The 20,847-nt window shown below is 41.7% G+C and overlaps 3 protein-coding genes across 3 annotated transcripts; 1 reads left to right on the forward strand and 2 right to left on the reverse strand.

Moving 5' to 3' along the window:
- Positions 1-187: 187 nt before the first annotated feature.
- LOC121997998 (synaptotagmin-2-like) lies at positions 188-4,827 on the reverse strand. Its single transcript, XM_042552708.1, has 12 exons — positions 4,447-4,827; positions 3,640-3,738; positions 3,484-3,534; positions 3,265-3,388; positions 2,745-2,863; positions 2,537-2,638; positions 2,373-2,447; positions 1,739-1,815; positions 1,403-1,649; positions 969-1,322; positions 742-870; positions 188-474 (listed from the first exon to the last, which is right to left on the reverse strand). Exons 1-12 carry the CDS (start codon positions 4,555-4,557, stop codon positions 346-348), a joined length of 1,617 nt encoding a protein of 538 aa, XP_042408642.1. The 5' UTR covers positions 4,558-4,827; the 3' UTR covers positions 188-345.
- Positions 4,828-6,159: 1,332 nt separating this feature from the next.
- Positions 6,160-11,800, forward strand: LOC121995311 (kinesin-like protein KIN-14C). Its single transcript, XM_042549084.1, has 18 exons — positions 6,160-6,330; positions 6,407-6,523; positions 6,600-6,864; positions 6,928-7,073; positions 7,146-7,229; positions 7,316-7,393; positions 7,477-7,569; positions 7,668-7,697; positions 7,998-8,339; positions 8,416-8,497; positions 8,588-8,683; positions 8,771-8,950; positions 9,048-9,154; positions 9,248-9,426; positions 9,615-9,779; positions 9,858-10,111; positions 10,197-10,360; positions 10,643-11,800. The coding sequence occupies exons 1-18, from the start codon at positions 6,160-6,162 to the stop codon at positions 11,102-11,104; spliced, it is 3,015 nt and encodes a 1,004-aa protein (XP_042405018.1). The 3' UTR covers positions 11,105-11,800.
- An 85-nt stretch (positions 11,801-11,885) lies between these two features.
- Positions 11,886-15,502, reverse strand: LOC121998002 (eukaryotic translation initiation factor 4B3-like). The gene is made up of 2 exons (XM_042552712.1): positions 14,146-15,502; positions 11,886-12,240 (listed from the first exon to the last, which is right to left on the reverse strand). The coding sequence occupies exons 1-2, from the start codon at positions 15,459-15,461 to the stop codon at positions 12,210-12,212; spliced, it is 1,347 nt and encodes a 448-aa protein (XP_042408646.1). The 5' UTR covers positions 15,462-15,502; the 3' UTR covers positions 11,886-12,209.
- Between the last annotated feature and the right edge of the window lie 5,345 nt (positions 15,503-20,847).

Raw genomic sequence — 20,847 nt, forward strand, 5'->3', positions numbered from 1 at the left:
AGTTGTTTTCGTAATTTAGAGTTTATCTAAGAACTCATTTTCAAGGTCTGCCTGTGCAATGGGGGAGAAGGAAGGCTAACTTATACTTTAGACGGAACAAAATGATGAAATTACACACAGGAAGCAAGCGTTTAGGGCACCACAATGCCATGCGCTTCCATCAATCTCCAAAGAATTCAATAAAATTTCAAACAAAAACTCTCTTCATCTATGAAAAATACGACAGCAGAAACATAAAAACAGAGATTCTGAAGACAAAAGATAGTCTTTGATTTAGTTATTTACAGAAAAAATATTCTCCAATTATTGAACATCCGATGACATGAAATTGAATGAGTTTCTGGACTATGATGTTCTCCACTGCAGCTCAACTTGCAAGCGACCATTTTTTGAGTCGATAAGATGATACTTCTCGTTGATTCTCTTGTTGTTGACAACATCCGCAAGGCTGATGACCACATGTCCTAGCATTTCCTGACAAGTAACTAGATATCAGTATCGTTCGAAAACCCAAATAATATCTCGAAGTAGCATAAGAACTATCCATCTAGGCTGAAGTATATGCAAGTATAAGACTACTTTTCATATAAGCTTCATTTAACTTTCTTTTTTCACCTTGTGGGTACATGAGAAGTGAGGATAGCACCGAGGTCATGAAGTGCAAAGAAGATAAAGGATTGAGAGAAAATTGCTTGGAATATTATAGACATCATTCAAAATGCAAAATGCAAATGATGGTACCTTAGAGTGGATTCCAATACTAGGTGGTCGACTAACTACCTCGACATGCATTTTTTCGTTTGTAGGTGGTTCTTCACAAACAAATTGAAACTCCTCGTCCCATCTTGGATCTCGATTTTTCTTGATGCACTACATTAGAACAAAAAAAAAAGAAGGTAAAATGGAATTAAGAGTGCCACAATTATCAATATGAACGATCATTATAAAACATTCTTCACTCATGCTACCTTAGTTTTCTTTGTCTCTCCTCTGAACAGGATCCGAACATAAGGATTTGTGTGATGCTTCCCTTCAAGATCTTGAGCTTCGTGGATCATAGCCACAAGCAAACCACCACCCGCCGGAGTGCCTTCGGGTGCCTTCTCCATTTCTCCTTCTTCATCACTGATATCATTTGGAACGTCACCTTCCTTAAATGGCTTGTAGGTGACTTCTACAACCATCTGTCCACGTGACTTGTCATTTTGAGGATCATTAGGATCCAAGGTCTTGAGCAAGTCAAGAGTTAGAGTTTTTGTCTGATCAGGAGTAAGATCTTTCAGTGGGACGATATTCAAACCCATCTTATCATGTTTGCCAACCTGGAGGAGAAATAAACATTCATAACACACGAACAATAAAAGTTATAGGTATTTTGCTAAAGGGATGAAGGTATACGTACCTGCTCCCAATCAAAGACACTAAGTTCAAGAACTTGAGTTTCTGGATCCTTGATAACAAACTTGAATTCCTCATTCCACTCAGGATTAAGATTGCTACGTTTCACAGTGGTCTTCTTTGCTGGCAGATTATCATCTTGAAGAGTTAGCTTTACATATGGATCCGACTTACCCAAAAGATCTTTCTTCTTCAATTTCATTGCCTGGACAACAGTCACTTCCAGAATACCAACGGGCTTCTTCATAGCTCTGCAAGATCGACATGAAAAGACACTCAGTGCTGGTAGTTAAATGCGACTGATAATGTAATAAATAATGAGTAGAATCTCATTTCCTACTTCGTGGGATCCATTATCGGGACTTCTAGTGTTTTAGGCCATAGGTACATGGCTGCAACTTGCTTCTTTATGGTCTCCTGTTGTGGAAAAATGTATATGTCAGGAAGGGAGAAAAGAAGGCTGCATACAAATCTGAACAGGTTTAAAACAAAAACACAAGGGTAGAAGTTGTGTAACATATCGTTCGAGCTACTGACAATATTGATAAAATGTTGGCAATTGGCAAGATTAGATGTAATTGTGTCACCCATTATGACAGAGATAAGAAGGTTCTCTTTTCATGACTCATCAACAGATTCCATCTATTGATCATGGGAAGGAAATGAAACCTATAGGCTATAAGAAGAGGAGAGGGGAAAGACTAAACCAATAGCATTAAAGAAGTGACACTGAAGTTAGAAAAACTAATGTATTCTATAAGGGCATTTGGATATTTTCCTAAATCCTATTAAGTCCCTTATCAAAATGCCACATGGATAGTTAGGTGAAAGAAAGTTTCAGGTTGATTCATATTATTCTATGAGATGAGAAAAGTGATTCAAACATATATAAACATTTTTCAAGATTGTGATTATAACCGAAAAGGAAGCGGTGGTAAGGTCTAAGAAACAAAAAAATAGCAATAATGATAAACCTGAACAAATCTGTAAAGACCAGGTATTGACATAACATCAGCTCCTAGAAGCTTTAGTCCAAAATCAACATGAGGCTGCAAGAGACTACAAGAAATCAAAACTTGAAGGATGTAGGAAAATGGTTAAACAAAAATGAAAACCAAATATTTCTCTCCCAATTTACCTTCTCCATGAGTGATACAAGGATTTTTGCAAAACAAGGGAAGTTTGGGACCAACGGCTTTAATGTAATCCGTGGAATTGCAAAGACTTGCAAGTCTAAAACCTAAAATGAATTCAAAGTGGGGAAATAATCAAGTCCGAACATCAACGGTGAATTACTTATGAGAAAAAAATGGTATTTCTTTTGGTTGAACCTAAAGTATCCAGACCTGTGCTGTTGCTTTTAATCCAAATGCCTTAACCACAACGGTCACATTAGGGTTTCCAGCCCACTTCAACAATGGTTCCATGATCAGTTCCTTTTCATCAGTAGTGTAAACTTTCATTCCTGAAATACAATGTAAAGGTACATAAAGAATTCTACATGCATATATATATAGATGCTAAGGTAACTGTTAAGATAAAATGAGAATAAAATTCCATTGAAAACCATTACTGAAGTTTCACAGCAGACAGTTCAAATGAACAAAAAAGTGGAAGAGGCAAAGTCAAAGTTCCATCAGTAAAAAAAATATATAATAAAGTTCACTGAAATGACATGAACAAAATATATATGATCATTCTTAGCTTTAAATGCATTAACAAAGTCCAATAATCCGTTTCATAATTTCCTAGAGATCAAATGTGAGATGGTGCAGCATTCTCAGCAAAAAGGATTAGCTCATCTAAGAATTTGAAATTAGCAAAAAACAAGTCTAGAAGTCATGTAACAGTGAGAAAAACTCTGACCTTGAAGAGTAGGTGGCAAACAACCTAAGGTGAGTGTTTCAAATTCGACAGAGTCAATTTTGTAGTTGGCAGTATTCTCAGCAATAATTGGTTTTGCTATCTCCTTTGCAGTTTTGCAAATCGCCTGCACAAGCATTGTGAAGATAATTATTGAATACAGAAATTCTATCGCATCCATAAATACATTAGATTATTTTCTAGAATTCAAAGGGCATTCACCTTGTCAAGATACGGCCACATATACTCTAGAAACTTGTTTAACCAGTCAACCTAAAAGGACAATGATAATAAGTCTAATTTTGAAAGTGAGTGTCAGAGAAATTGCCAACAAAAATCAGAACCTAAATTGTAGTGAGAAAAAGAGAGTTTTCTTACTCGATCAAAGTCTGGATTTTTCACCCATAAGGGAATTTCTGGAAACATTTTCTCCAATGCAGTAGAATCATATTCAACAAGTGGCTGAATTTCAGGATCCTGATAATATGAATGTCAATAATGAGTAACACAAAATGCAATACTGTTCATATTCCATTGAGTTTCCTTCCTTCTGTGAGTAGAAACAGCCTTTAATCTAGCCTCTCAGTATACCAAGCTATTTATTTATTGTGGAGAAGTGATAAGCTCATAACAGAAATCACAAAGCTAATATGTAAGGATGAAATATATGAAAAATATCCCATGGCCTATTAATGTTGGCAGACTATAATTATCACAAATCAACCAATAATCTTTTCCTTAACATAAAATTGATCACGTCACACTAAAACTACATCTCTACATAAACAAATTGTAGGCATCCATAGTGGTACAAGTTTATTGTATCAACATGACATTCCTTGATCTTCACATGTTCAAAATGTTCATACAAAAAATTTGATCATCACTCATCAGGAACAAGAAAACAAAAATCAACTGACCCGAGACCCTCCGAAACGTTCGATATTTGGAACAATGACACAGCTCGGAATTCCATAAAGAGGTCAGATTACAGGTTCGTTCAAACTTGCATTGATCTAAAGAATCAAGAAAGGAATCATTTTTGTTATTGTCACTAGTATTTCTTTTTCATAAAGAGCGAGCACAATTCCGCAACAACCGCAACTCTTGCAAAGCAAAACCGAAATATGGAAGAAGCAAAATTAAAGAAACCGTCCAGAGAGGAACCAAAATCATCGCAGGCACCTTGACGTCCGTGGGCTGGGAGAAGATGAACAGGTAGTAGCCGATGACCAAGCCGAGGGCGATCCCCCATCCGAAGCCAAAGAAACCCAACACCGTGCCGAGGAACCCCATTGCCACTATCTAATCCACCACCTAGCCAAACAAAATCAACAAAGGCAGACAGAAGAGAAGAAAAGGGCAAGATCCCACTTTTCCGGAGTACGTCGAAATCCACAATCACCCAAATCGCCTACGCAGAATTCCAACCCAAATTCCACATGGAGGAAGCGGAATCAGTTGGGCAGAGAAGAGGTGGGATTTATTAGGCTGTCGAGGTTAGAGCTAGCGAAATTTAATGGCAGCCATAGAAGATCGATGTGGAGAGTGGGTGTGCGCGCGCCCCGCCCCGTGGGACTGTCGGTAACGCATGGAGTTTGAAAGCGCCGCCTGTTACTTCCACAACCACACACTCCTTCATTTTAATAAATACAGTATTTCTTCTCCATTTTTATACGGATATTTACGTACATAATAACCATGATTCTATTTTGATTGATATTTTGCAGTAGATGCATGCCTTGACCTTAAATGAATGGACACTGACTTTCGTTTGCTTCACCAGACTTTGAGCAAATAATTGAGGTGCTCGATAGATTGGATTGCGATTTACTGGAAATGGACAAAAGCATCACAGTGTTCTCTAAAAGCAACTCCAGTTACTTACTGTAAATGAACAAGAACAAGGAAGCATTACAGTTGGGTCTAACTGCAACTCCAACTACTAACTACAGCCGACCGCCAAATTGGCCGGGGGTGGGAGGGTTAAATATTTCTATATTGGTCTTTAATGTTTTGTGTAAGACATAATTTGCAAATTCTTCTACTGTGATCATCTGTCTAGGCAAAACTACTCTGTGTCATACTGATAATGCTTATTCCAATGCACTATCAAAGGCCAGGTGGTGTGTATTACCCATCACTCCTGGAATCTCTTGTCCACAGTGTATCTAGTTTGTGTTGAAATGCATCATGATAAATTTACAGAGACACTAGCCACCTCCTCTCTAGAAATAATCCAATTAACCCTAATTGATGCTTGGTTCTCGAAGGTGAAGATGCTCCCTTGGTTTTTACCTTCTCAAAGCAATCAAGTTGCTCTGAGAGAGATATGATTGGACTGGAGAAAATGCATTAAAAATAATAGGAAATCATAGATCTAATCTCATAGCTAATTGCTGAAATGATTAATCAAAGATTAAGAACTTCAAACAAAGACGAGACAGTAGAAAATTGCAGTTCCCAGTGATTCGATGCCACTGCCATAGCGCGACGCAGCCTTTTTCAAATACTCGGCAGTTACACAACGTGCGCGCCAATTCCATGTGAAATCTATTCCACCGCGGCGCGAACATGGCCACCTGCCATTGCCATTCCCACAAATAACTGTCAAGAAATCAGGAGAAAACAGAGAGTCATGGCCGGTTTCATGAACGTGGCGACCTCAAAGCCATAACCAAAAGCTAGGAAGGTTTCAAGAACTCCATCAGTGGCTCGGGACTCCCTCGCCTCCTCTGCTCCGATGAAGCTCGGCGCGTTGCTCGAGATGTCCAACGGCGACACCCCCGTGAGCCACCGGGGCATGGCCGGCCTCTACATCGACGCCGAGATGGGTGCGTGCTCTGTACCTCACCTGCTTTTCATCTTTTCTCTGCTCCTCTGGACTAATTAATTCTGATGGTTCGCTCAGCGAAGAGGCGGTCCGACGTCATCGAGTGGCTCAACAGCCTGTTTCCTGGCCTCCGTATGCCGGTCGACGCGTCGGAGGAGGAACTCCGGGCGCGGTTGCTCAACGGATCTCTTCTTTGCGGCATCCTGAGGAGGTTGAGCCCCGGCTACTCCAATGAGGTTTGTTCATCAAACTTCCGCGGCAACTCATTATACTCATTTCCCAATCTCAACTTTCCAAGCACCGTCGTTGCAGATGAGGAACGATAACTATGATTCTACCCCCGAGAACAGTTCGGAAAACATAACCAAGTTTGTATCGGTTGTCGAGAACATGGGACTGCCAGGATTCAACGTATTCGATTTAGAACAGGTAATTCAATAATAACTTTCGAAGAATTAGTATATACCATGTAGTTGAAGTATTGGATTGATCAACTTGGATGCAGGGGGCAGTGTCTGCAGTGGTGTACTGCCTTTGGTCTCTCAAGGATCACCTCCTCTCGGACGTCTGCCAGGACGGAAACTCGCTTGTTAGAAGTGGAGGAGAGGGGAGAGCGAAGCCCAAAGTGCTTCAAAGCACAAGGTTTGCCCCACTCAGTGTTGTGGTTGGGGATGGCAATGGTCACAGCCCTGCTTCCATTGGAGAACAAAGAAGGCATAGCTTCCATGAGCTAAGATCGCCACATTACTCTCAGAACACTCACATTTCGGGTATGTTATTTTGGACAAAAGTTCTTTGCTGAACATTTTGAGCTCAATTACATTGTTGCTTAGCTTCTTCTGTGAGTGCAGAGCCATCAACCCCACAATCTCCTTATGGTGGTCACAAGTTCCATGATGTTTTCCAACTAAAACAAGGACATTATTATGATATTCAGGCATCAAAGATCTCTGATATGATGAAATCAAATAGCTTAGATGTAAAATTGCATCATTTTGGTATTTCTTCTTTCAAAATTATTTTTAACCTTTGATGAATATTTTGTCGATAGAATGCCCCGACTCAATCTCTTTTAAGCATCATGAATGGGATTCTTGATGAAAGTATTGAGAGGAAGAACGGAGATATACCTCAAGTATGTACACCAGAGGAACTCTTGGTTCTCAAGAACCTACTCTTTAGCTCTACTCCTAGTACATAATTCTTTGTTGTGCTTGCTAGCGTGTATCATCCTTGTTGAAAAGAGTAGCGCAAGAGATTGAACGTCGTATTGCAACCCAAGCCGAACACATACACAATGTAAGAATTATATATATATTTTTTCAAATATATGTTTGTGCTTCTTTCGAAATGTCGCCAAGAACAGTTCATCTTTTCTGCAGCAAAATAATCTTATCAAAACCAGGGAGGAGAAGTATCAATCAAGAATTAGAGTGCTTGAAGCATTAGCAATGGGTACAAATGAAGAAACACAGGTGACATCAATTAACTGCAACAATTATGTTCAATGAATTCCAAGGTTCATTGTTGTTTCTCAGATGTTGGAGTAAAATTAGTCTCATTTCTGTTTCAGATAGTTATGGAACAACTCCAACTTCTGAAGGTCTGATTCCTGTCTAAACTTTGTAGCACTTAATAAATAGGACTCTTTTTTGTGATTATCTACTCTTCCTTTCTTGTATAATTTATGTGCACTTAATTCAACAGTTTCCTTATCTGCTGAAAGTAAACGAAAAATTAGATGAAGAAAGTACTTTGAAATGAACCAGACACCGGAAAGAAATAATGGACAGTTGAAATTATGTTTTTTACTTTATTTAGATTTGCAAGTATCTTCGTGTCATTTGAAACAACATATTTGAGAATCTAGTGGAACATTTTGTAACTGTAGTGGCATGTTCAGACAGAAAAGCATAAAATTGAAGAGAAAAACACACATGATGAAGAAAATATAGGTAGGTTGCTGAAGGAGAAGGAGAAAAATGACAAAAATACTTCAGAACTTGCTAAGGAGTTAGAGACTATAAAAAGGGCATACAAAGAGCAATATCGGCATATGGAAACAAAATCAAAGGAGAATCAGGAGGAGTTCGAACAAAAATTAAAAGAAGTTGAATCCTATTTGGAAGAATCAAGAAGCAGAATGAAAGAGCTAGAGGCAATTTCAGAATCCAAGACCCAAAATTGGAATCACAAGGAACATGTTTTTCAGAAATTCATAAATCTGCAACAGCAATCAGTGAAGGTATTATATTCCTCGCTTGTACTTCTATACTTCTCCTTTTGATTCTTAAGACTGATTTTTTTTTGTGTTCCATTAGGAGTTGAGGTCATCCTATGACTCAATTAAGCATGAACTTGCAGTTTCACAAAAGAAATGGTGTGAAGAATCAATTGCCTTTGGTACCAAGTGCTCTGAGATACTCCATTTTGACAAAAATTTCAAACAACTGGAACACATGTATTTGATTTACTCTCTTTTTTTTTCTGCAGGGAAGAGACTGAAAGTACTGACTGATGCTGCAGACAACTACCATAGCATCCTTGCTGAAAACAGAAAATTGTTTAATGAAGTTCAAGAGCTAAAAGGTGTCATTTGTTTTGAAATATAATCTCACATAATGTTTTTTCATGCCATTTTATAACTCTGCTATTATTGTTTTATATCTTGTTTAGGGAACATTAGAGTCTATTGCCGTATAAGACCATTTCTTTCTGGTGAAGACAAGAAGCATACTACAATAGAGTACATTGGCGAGAATGGTGAGCTTCTTATTGCAAATCCCTCCAAGCAAAGAAAAGATGGACAACGAATGTTCAAATTCAATAAGGTCTTTGGTCCAGCTTCTACTCAAGGTCTGAAAATGGATACTTAAAACTTTTATCGATCGTACAATCTTTTTCTGAAGCATATTTTATTGATACTAAGAAAAACTTTTTTATGTTCTAATAGAGGAGGTGTTCCTTGACACTCAACCATTAATTCGCTCAGTTCTTGATGGTTACAATGTATGCATTCTAGCATATGGTCAAACCGGATCAGGAAAAACTTATACCATGGTGAACATTCCTTAATGTTCTTTCATCTTTCACTTTATCTCAGTTACATTTCTATCATACTTAATGATTTCATCCTTTTACTATACTGTGTAGAGTGGACCAAATGGAGCAAGTGACGAAGAATGGGGCGTCAATTGTCGAGCTCTAAATGACCTATTTCAAATATCCCGAAACAGGAGAGACACCTATATGTATGAGGTGGGTGTTCAGATGATTGAAATCTACAATGAGCAAGTCAGAGATCTGCTTGCAAATGATGGTTCACAAAAGAAATATCCTTTCTTCCCATGTGATCTCATTACTCCAATTAACAAGTGCTAAACTTCTTAATGATTTTTATCCTAGTTAATGTCTACAAAGGTTAAATATCATACTATAAATCCTTTCATTCCTTTGTTAAACTTCATTATCCTACCACGGGTAACAACTAATGAAATTACTGCTTCTTTAACTTGCGTACACTTGGAATTCTGAATGCTTCGCAACCGAATGGACTTGCTGTCCCTGATGCAAGTATGCACCCTGTTGCGTCTACGAACGATGTCCTGAAACAGATGCAAATGGGAAACAGCAACAGGGCAGTGGGTGCAACAGCTCTTAATGAAAGAAGCAGCAGATCACACAGGTATTCCTTTCCTCACATCAACATGTAAATGCACATTTCTTAGATTACTGATGTAGTCAAATACCATTTCTTTCGCAGTATCATGACAGTTCATGTACGAGGTGTGGATTTAAAAACTGGAGCTACGTTAAGAGGCTCTCTGCATCTAGTAGATCTTGCTGGAAGTGAGAGGGTTGAACGTTCAGAGGCCATAGGTGATAGATTGAAGGAAGCTCAACATATCAACCGATCTTTGTCGGCTCTCGGAGATGTCATATTTTCTCTATCACAGAAAAATTCTCATGTACCTTACAGAAACAGCAAACTAACCCAAATTTTACAAAGTTCTCTCGGTACTTGCTGCATTATCTTATAATGTAGATTCTACACATTTTCTATCTAAGTTGAGTAAAAGCTTTATTTATTTTTTTTATGCAGGTGGACATGCTAAGACACTTATGTTTGTACAGATAAACCCAGAGATAGGATCTTATTCTGAGACATTGAGTACCTTAAAATTTGCTGAGAGGGTGTCTGGAGTGGAGTTGGGTGCTGCAAAGAGTCAAAAGGAAGGAAAAGATATTAGAGATTTGATGGAACAGGTGATTTGTTCTAGAATTTATGATTTTCTAGTTTGCATTGATCTGATTTTATCTTCTATGATCTCTATCTGAAATTTTTGAGGAAAATGAAGCCATTGATAAGTAAATTAAAAGGTATGCTCGAAAGAGTGTGCCTTTAAGGCTTAAAGGTTATTAATGTTTAGTGGAGTCTCATCTAGTTCTTTGATTTTCCAAGTAGAACTGAGAAAGAATTATACGAATCTAGTTTCGTGCTCGTGTAATAATCTGTATGCTTCATTTATCGTTGCTTTGGCCTTGCAGATAGCAACACTTAAAGATGTAATAACTAATAAAGATGAGGAAATTGAACAATTACAACAGTTAAGAGACACTAGTTCTGGGTATAATGGCAACTCATTGAGTCACTCAGCCTCTTATACAATTGAACACAAGAGGAATTTTTACGAGGAGAGGGTACAGGCTAATAAAAAGGTCGCATTGGATCAAGAAAACTACTCCGACCAAAGTGGCGAGCATTCTGAATCCGGTTCTCAGTGGTCGACTGACGGTAGAAGGCACCTAAAGCTTCAAGCTATTGAGCTTACTGTTGATCCGGAGCTTGTCAGTCTCGGTGATGCAGATTCAGAGGAAAGATTAAGTGAAATATCAGATGGCATTATTTCCATGGCAACAGAAACAGATGCTTCAATAACAAGTCTTACTGACCTTAATCTCCATGGGCAAGTCAAGTCACCAGAAGACATGAAAGATGAGAAAGTGTAAGATCTCTAGAATTTTATGTTCCTTTTTTTCTCGAACTTTATATGAGATTTTTTTTCAACATATGCTCAATTCAAACAAACACCGATAGACATATTTTCATTCATTTAATGAAGTTGCATTGTTTACTACAACCAATCTCTTTGCTGAAACAGGGTATAGTTTCTTATAACTTCACTTCAATATATTAACTACAGCCTTTCTTAAATGCAGGTCTAGAAAAACATCAAGAGTATCTAAACCACCTTCATATAAGACTGGACAAGTCCCAATACTCCCAACAAGATCAAGAGGAGACTTAATTAAGCCTCCAAGTATGTAGATTTCACTCCTAAAAAACTTTAGTATCACTTTTTTCATACCTGTGATCTAGTTGTCTCGCTGAGAATACATTTGCTCATCAACTTCTCTTCCAATAATAAAGGTGCACGGAAAAGCACAAGCCGATCAACAGTGGCTTCATCCAAGCCTCCCAGACGTTGGCAATAGGGAACTTGATGCTGCTACTTAATCAAATCTCATTTATGATAAAATTTCCAGTCGCATTTATTTCACATGTCAAAGATATGTAAACAAATAAAATACATATAATAAGGAAAAAATACGTCTCTAAATATTTTACATTGTAATTACTATTCTTGTTTATTCTCTTTATCATTATCCTTTTTGATATCACCATTTTTTAAAAAAAAAACAAAGATGAAATGTGACTGGAAAAAATATCTCATAACTTAGAGAATGCTTCAACTAAAAAAATAAAGTTGATAAAAAAGACTTGTGAAGGTTAGTGAAAAAGCCAACATAATCTATAGATCAATCAATAATTTGTTCGTACATTTCAATTATACTAAATCCTTGGAATGAAACCACATCATCCTTATTACAAATGTTAATAGTAATTCATAGAAAACAAAATTCTTCCAAATGTGGAGAAGCTGAGGAAGGTATGAACTTTCGAGGTATGATGTCAATACTTACTCCGTTTCCATAAAATCTAGCAAACTTTCATCTTTTCCTGGTGAAACTTTACCACCACGGGTATTTTTCAAAGACCAACGAAGATAAACCCTCAGATGATTCTGCACTGGTATGGTCCTGGTCTATATTTTCAATTGTTAGGATCATCCACTTTGTTTTCTCTGCAAAGGGCAATCACAAGAGAAGTATGAGATTGAACAAGATATACAGACACTTTAAAAAGGGAATCATTTTTTAAGTTGATGCTGCAACGACACTGCACATTAGCATTGCTATCTATCCTAGGTGTGATGCCCAACACAAGTACTACGAATCTTAAGGTCAAACATAAAAAGTATAATAAAAGGCTGAAAATTGAATCCGTAATGCTGAAGAAGTGGCTGACCAGCCAGCTAAATCCACCATGGTCCACGACAGAGGTTGTGCTGTTGGAATATTTACTACACCAAAAATATTCAGAATGAGTAAATCTTGAAATCACAACCGCATTTGGAAAGTAGAGCACGTATTCTTAGGAAATTACATTCACTCAAGGGCACTATTCCTATACCAGGGATAAGCTTCATACTCATGATAATATCCACCACTGAATTACAACTACAAAATAGCACCACTAAAAAATATACAAAGCCGTAATAATAATAAATGCTGAAAATTTTATTAAATATCTTACAATGACACAATAACTAGCAAAATCTCACAGTATGGTCTACAGATAAGTGAAGAATCCCACTGATTGGTCTCGTGAGGGCTCCTACTCAAGTTGATCCTACCACCAGTGTTCTGTGGATCACATTCAAACTTAGGGATATTGGCAAAAGAACATTCCGATTAGTTGCTAGATTGTCTGTGTTGATCATCATGCATTGAAAGGCATTGATGTCAAATAATTTTTACAGTATTTCAACCATGTGCAACAGCTTACCTGATGGGCCTTATACAAGTGTCTTCGAATAAAGAATACAAAGCTCGTTGGCATAATCTCAGATTCTATATGTAGCTCAACATAATGACATAGGGCTATATCTCGAGATGTCACCATGTACCCCAATACGTTGATATATTGGGTGATAAAACCATCATACTGTTAGTCCAACTATATCATATACATTGATGCAACAGGCCATATCTTATAGACCTAAAAGTTACTAGATTTAGGTGCACCTCTGAAGTAGCTCCAAAGTTTTTATTTCGAAACATATCTTAGGGAAGAAATACATAAATGGGGTAGTTTCCTAATATCTTAGGTCTTGGAGATTGCCGATACAATGAAGATTTGATATAGAACAGAACTAATGATTAGCCCTAATTCAGTCTATACAATAACATAAGAATATATGGAGAACTAGATTCTTCCAACCTAAGCTATTTGTCAGTCTTCAACTTCCCTTCTTAGAATTCAAATCTCCTTAACAATACCACTAGAACTTTTGAAAATAGTAATATCAAGCAAGCCAAACACACAAGGGCAGTGTAGGAATGCTCAATTAGAATAACTTCCATGAATTCATGATCTCTTTATGAAAAGTCTGGCAAGTTTTGCGTTTTTCAAAATATAAAATGGACAAATGTATCTTTATCAGCATTAGGTCTTCAATTATGAATTAAAATATAAACTAAACTATTTCTCAAAATCTTCTGCTCCTGAATAACTAGAGTATCAATACAGGAAAGGACGTCCAAGAATGTATGACTTTTTCCCAAAAGATGCTATATGGTATAGCTTAATAAGCATATAACAACAAGAAGAAAGATCAAAACATAATCCTAAGCAAATATAAATATTTCTGTGATCTCAAGTGTTTGGATTGAGTTTTATTCTCTTTTCTGGGTTCTGTGTAGACACCTAAGATATCTCAATAGCCATTGCACGTGCTTTATAAAGCAAAAGTGTATGTTGTGGCAGCATGGCAGTTTGCTAGAACAAGATACTAGGATCTACTATAATTGCAAAGGCACATCTCCTCACATGCTAATTAAATCAAAGTTAGCAGAAAAGAGAAATCATTATAATGGAAATGGCATCATATCAAAACAGCATGGCAAATAATGGTAAAAGACTAGACCTTGCAGGAGAAGAAACAGTAGCATCCGCCTTCCTCCAGGCATTATCTGCACGGCTCTCCGGTGGTCGTTGAGTCTCATTTGTTGCTTCAAGTCCCTTTCTGCCAAATGAAGAACTTTCAGAGAGAACATCCCGAATCTTGATGGTCTCCAGTTGTTCGTCAATCTTTTTCCAATCCTGCCCCTTCCTTGCTAATACTTCTTCTCGTGGGCGAGCATCTCCAAAGGGGTTTGATCCTTTGCCTCTCTTCTCTATTGGCTGCTTATGCTGCTCCCCTTGAATTTCTTGTTCGTTGTCCTGCTCCTTCCCTGCTAATACTTCTTCTCGTGGGCGAGCTTCTCCAAAGGGGTTGGAACCTTTGCTTCTCTTCTCTATTAGCTGCTTATGCTGCTCCCCTTGAATTTCTTGTTCGCTGTTTCCATCGGGCGCTGGGGAAGAACGAGGCTGCAGCACAAGCCTACGCCTCTCCCCACTATTTCGTTCTGTTTCCCTCCTCTCTGTATCTGGATCAGTAACGAAATCCTTCTTCCTACCCCATGTTTCGGAATCGGCTCCAGCTCCGAAAGATCCCTCCTTGCTGAACATGTCGAACCCCCCTCTCCTCTCCCTGGGCGCATCAAATCCGCTGTTACTTATCCTCCGGGCGTCCACCGGAGGTGCAACGCTTTTGCTCGAGATCCAGCTATCGGATTCGTCCGCCTTCGACTGCGAGTCAAAGAAACCCCCTGTTCCACCCCTCTCCCTCCTCTCGGGCACTAGGGATTTCTTCGCCGCTCCCCAGTCGTCGATCTCGTCGGCACGGGATGGGCCAAGTTCCCTCTCAGATCCACCTCCAGATCCGCCGAAACCTCCTCTCCTCGCATCATCGGACCCCCTAGACGAACCCCAACGGCTGGGGTCGGAATCCTCACCCGACGCAGCTCGGCCACGGGAACCGCCGGCGCCGTACGATGTGTATCCGAAACCCCTGGAGGATGAGCGCTCGAGCTCCTCGGCAGAGCGCTCGCGCGGGCCGGTAGGGAGGAGGATGAGCTCGTCGGCCGTGAGGCCTTTGGATGAAGAGGAGGATGCGAATCGACCGCCAGTGCCGTGAGCGACGGGTTTCCCGGTAGTAAACTCCGCAAAGGAGATGGGCTGCGCCTTTTTCTTCTTCTTGGATGTCTTAGAGGAAGCGGCGGCAGCGAGGGAGGGGAACTCCTGCTGCGGTTGCTGCGCCAGCGACGCATCGCCGTCATCCTCCTTGCCCATGGAAGCCTCGTGCTCGGCGTCCAAGGCCCACGCGCCTGGTTTCGCCCACGCCGAGACGGAAGACGCCATCGATCTTCTCTGAGTAACCGAGCGAAAGTTTTGGCGGATCGGTAGCAAGCATTCCTTGACTTATATACAAAGCGAATTAAAAGGATTTCCGAACCGGATTTACCGACTCGTCTCGTTTACACAATTCTATCCCAATAGAAATTCATATTCACATGGGACCCACCGTATTACCAACTCATGATACGTCATTTGCATGTTTGCTGCCTCGCATACTGTGCGCCGTAGGATGAACCGTGAGGGTGTGAGTGGTGACGTGGCGTCGATAAGGGATCGGATGGGGAATCGGATTCGAGCCGGTAGGTTGGGCGCTATATCAGTGGCTCATTTCTTCTTCTTTCAGCTGACAAAAGGGGGTTTAAGAGTTCGATTAACTCTTAAATGAGTGGATTCTTTCTATCTGCTCCCACCCGAGCCGGTCGAAGACGATGCATGGGCTGTCTTGATGGGAGTGTTTAATTTGGTGGAAACAGATCTAGATCTCTACTTGTCTTCTTCTTTCAGACGGAGATAGAGGAAAAGATTTGATATGGAAGAATGAAGATGCTGTCGAGGGAGCAACGGAGGAGAAGAAAAGGAGGTGCAGGATTGTTCCATGAAAACTTTTTTTTAAGTTGAGTATCCCTACCTCTTTGAATTGATTGAAGGAGAACGTTCCCGTCCACTGCAATTTTGCTATCGGAATAAATTATAAAACAAAATGATTATACTCATCTCAAATAATAATTAGGGGTGTTAGAAATTTTTCTCTGAACGTCCGTCGATGATAATTGATTTATGCCATATTATAACAAATATACCACCCTTTAAATAAGCGAGCATTTCATGAGGTGTTATAGTGCGGCATTGTTGGAAATTTCCATGGACGCTTAATTAATTATGGAAGAGATTAGCGTTAAAATATATATTTTTTAATTGCCATGGAGTGTTCAAGCCTTTCGGAGAATGGTAGTGTGGCCTACAGCAGTACCAAATGGATTATTTGATACCAACAGCTGAGGAAAGAGGGCACCTTGTTTCATGGCATAATGATCATGTCATCCGTTAACGAACATATTGATGTGGGCTTTCTCCAGAGATGGCCGTCTCTGGCCGGTAGACAAAGTGAGATGGATTTGAATGGCAGACTGTTGGTATAAGAAATATTAGATTATTGAATTTATATTTTGATAATGGTAAAAAATTTAAAGTTAAGTTGTCTTATTATTTAATAAATGTGATTGAGTTTGTAGGAAAGTCTTATGTATATTTAGATAAAAGTCTTAATGGATATTAGGTAGGTGGAAAATTCTAAGGGAAAGTAATCCTAGGTCCTAGGGGAGGTAATCCTAGATCCTAGAGGATGGTAACCTTAGGTGGAAAGTCTTGATAGGTCGTGAACTTTGGGCAAAATCCTAGAGTCGAGACTTTAGGTGAAAATCGTGATGGTCACGAACCAGGTGAAAGTCTGGACGGGTTGTGGAGCGGATGCCCAGTATGAAAATATGAAGTCTCGAGCGTTGAGAAAATGTCCAGTCGGTCTGGAGGACCGGTATGGCAAAAGGTAAACTCTCTTGAGAGGAGTAGGTGAGGACGCATTCCCCAAAGAGGAACAGTAGATATTGGTTCGACCTAGGATTTCTAGTGAAATTCGAAAGTTAGAACCGGACAGTTCGAAAACTATCAAAAGTCATATATTGTCTTTTTATTATTTGTTATTTGTCTAATTCTGTTTTGTAGAGAAACTAATAATTGTGCAAGGTTAGTTTCGACTTTGATCGGTCGATCGAACTGGAGATCGGTCGACCGAACCTCCAAGCAAATAGATTAGTGGCGCCGTCTGTGGGAACGCACCTGCATTCGAACAAGAGCAATGGACGAGGCTGGACGACAACACACGGTGGCGCTTTCAACAGAAGAACTCGAAGCTCTGGTCGAGATGAGGGCTGCCAAACTAGTGGAGCAAAAACAAAAAACATCAGCCGAACGGCCAGAGCAACAAGCAACATCTGCGTCAGGTGGCCGAGCGGAAGCACCTCCAGCCACCGTCGCATTCCATCGGGCCTTATTTCGCACCCCTGAAGCCGCACCAGCTCGAAGAGATAGAGGCTCTTCTTCAGACGAAATTCCAAGGCGAGATGACAGAAAAGGAAAAGCTCCCCGGGCGGACTCATCTCCCGAGCGGATCAATCGCCAATTCTCGGAGGCTATCCTACGAGACCCTCTACCCAAGCACTACGTGCCTCCGACGATCGGCGAGTACAATGGAACGACGGACCCGGATGATCATCTGGGTAAGTTTGATAACACAGCCACGCTCCATCAATACACCGATGGAGTGAAGTGCCGAGTCTTTCTTACCACTCTCTCGGGATCTGCTCAACGGTGATTCCGGAGGCTGCCGGACGGATCCATCACTAGCTTCAAGGAATTCCGAACGGCCTTCCTCCACCACTTCGCCAGTAGTCGGCGTTATCAAAAGACAAGTGTCAGCTTATTCGCCATCAAGCAAGAGCCAAGAGATTCGCTTCGAGGTTATATTCAGCGATTCAACCAAGTGGCGATGGATATCCCCACGGCCACATCGGAGACGATGATAAATGCCTTCACGCAAGGCCTTGTGGATGGGGACTTCTTTCGGTCGCTCATCCGAAAGCCGCCCCGAGATTATGATCACATGCTACATCGGGCCAACGAATATATAAACGTGGAAGAAGCGCAAGCCGCTCGGAAAAAGGAAACTCCAGCCGAGCGCGCACCTGTTCATGCCGAGCGGAAACAGCACGCCGCTCAGCAGCCACCCAGAGGACCGAGGGCCGAAGCAATTCGATCCCCTCACGCCAGATCGCACGTACAAGAAGTGGCTGCCGCTCGGCCCAAGCCAAAGAAGAGGTGGACCCCTATGTTCTGCACCTTCCACCAGACGGATACGCACAACACGAGGGATTGCCGAAGTCTTCCCTTTGTGTCCAATCCTGTTCCCAGGAAAGCCGAACGACGGTCGCCTCCCATCGACAGGAGACGTAGGACTCATGAAGCTGACCGGACCCGCACCGAGGGGCGACATCAGCAGACACCCGATCGGCACAGACCTCCGAGGCAGGAGAATCGCCGGGCGTCCAGAGAGCGGTCACGACCGTCCGCTCGGGAGGAGGAAAATAGGAGCAATACTTCCCGGGGCGAGATCAACGTTATTGCTGGTGGGCCGACCGGAGGAGACTCCAACCGAGCCAGAAAGGCGGGCGTCCGGCAGCTGCAGATCCACGCGATCGGCTGTAGCCAAGAGCGGGCAAGTGGACCGGAAATCACTTTCGGACCCGGGGACTTAGAGGGAGTAGAAGTGCCCCACGACGACGCGCTGCTCATTAAAGCGGTAATAGCAAATTACACCATTCACCGCATATTTGTTGACACAGGGAGCTCGGTCAACATCATATTCAAGAAGGCATTTGATCAGCTGCAAATTGATCGAGCCGAGCTGCTGCCCATGGCGACCCCGCTCTACGGGTTTACGGGCAACGAAGTTCACCCGGTCGGACAGATCCGGCTGGCTACCTCGCTGGGAGAGGAGCCGCTCAGGAGGACCAGGACAATAAACTTCGTGGTGGTCGACTCTCCCTCGTCCTACAACGTCATTTTGGGACGACCGGCGCTCGGCGAATTCCGAGCGGTTGTCTCAACCTTCCACCAGAAGATAAAATTCCCCGTGGAGGATAAAGTAGGAGAAGTACGTGGAGATCAGCTAGCAGCTCGGCGGTGCTATATAGAGATGATCCGAGCAGAAGCTTGTTCCGCTCGGAAGGCGCCCCGAATCGAGGTACACGCCATAACCGAGAAACCTCCTGCTTTAACTTATGATGAAAAGGAGGAAGTTCAGATCCATCTGACCCGATCGGAGGCCACGACTTTTATCGCCTCTGATCTGGAGGAAGAACAGAAGGCGATCCAATGCCTCCAACGAAATCATGATGTCTTCGTCTGGACGACACATGAGTTGCCCGAATTTCGCGAGCCTAACGCAGCATGAGTTGCATGTCCGACAGACGCTCGGCGGTGAAGCGAGAGGAAAGAGATTTCGGTCGGCGAATGCTATCATCCGGGCGGAAGTAGAAACTTCTAGAGGCCGGCCACATACGCGAGGTGCAGTTCCCGAGCTGGCTGGCCAACGTGGTATTGGTCTCCAAGCCGGGCGGCAAGTGGAGAGTTTGCATCGACTTTCGGGACTTAAACAAAGCATGCCCCAAAGATTTTTATCCTTTGCCCCGGATAGATCAGCTGGTGGACTCTACGGCCGGCTGTGAATTAATTTGCATGCTCGACGCCTACCAGGGCTATCACCAAGTACCGCTCGCCCGTGAAGATCAGGAAAAGGTTAGCTTCGTGACAATGTGATGCCGTTCGGATTGAAGAATGCCGGGGCCACCTATCAACGCCTGATGAACAAAGTGTTCAGGGAGCAGATCGGGCGGAATCTGGAAGTTTATGTGGACGACATTCTTATCAAATCCTTCCGAGCGGCCGATCTCTTCAAGGACATGGAAGAAACCTTTCAAACGCTACGCAGATATGGAGTCAAGCTAAATCCCCAGAAATGCTTGTTCGGAGCAAAAGGGGGGCGTTTCTTGGGATATATAGTGACCGAGCGGGGAATTGAAGCCAATCCTAGCAAGGTGAAAGCTCTGCAAGACATGCCGCCTCCCAGAAATACAAGGGAAGTGCAACGGTTAACCGGTCGGATAACTGCTTTGTCCAGATTCATCTCCAAAACCGCCGACCGGAGCCTACCATTCTTCAAGATCCTGCGCAAGGCTACCAGGTTCCAGTGGGATGAGGAATGTGACCGAGCGTTCGAAGAATTGAAAACATATCTGAATTCTCTGCATATACTTGCCAAGCCGATCGGGGGTGAGTCACTTTATCTGTATCTGTCGTCAACTGAGCTCAGCACTTGTGAGGGCGAGCGGCGAAGAGCAGCCGGTGTATTTTCTAAGCCACATTTTAAAAGATGCTGAATCTCGTTACACCGGGCTCGAGAAGTTGGCCTTTGCTTTGATTCTAGCCGCTCGGCGCCTTCGACCATATTTCTTGGCTCACACCATCATCGTCCGGACAAACAGTCCACTAGGAAGAGTGATGTTGAATCCAGAAGCGTCCGGACGGCTCATCAAGTGGACGACAGAACTAAGTGAATTTGACATCCAATACCAGCCCCGCTCGGCAATCAAAGCGCAATCCTTGGCTGATTTTGTGACCGAAGTGCAGAGGCCAGAGCCGGAAGCTCTGTGGAGGATATATGTGGATGGGTCTTCCACTCGACTCGGAAGTGGGATTGGAATATTGCTGATCTCACCTCAAGAAGAAAAGATGCACCTATCCGTCCGGCTGGACTACAAAGCCACCAACAATGAAG

This window comes from Zingiber officinale, chromosome 6A (assembly GCF_018446385.1).
Source record: "Zingiber officinale cultivar Zhangliang chromosome 6A, Zo_v1.1, whole genome shotgun sequence".
In the NCBI taxonomy this organism is placed as follows: domain Eukaryota; kingdom Viridiplantae; phylum Streptophyta; class Magnoliopsida; order Zingiberales; family Zingiberaceae; genus Zingiber; species Zingiber officinale.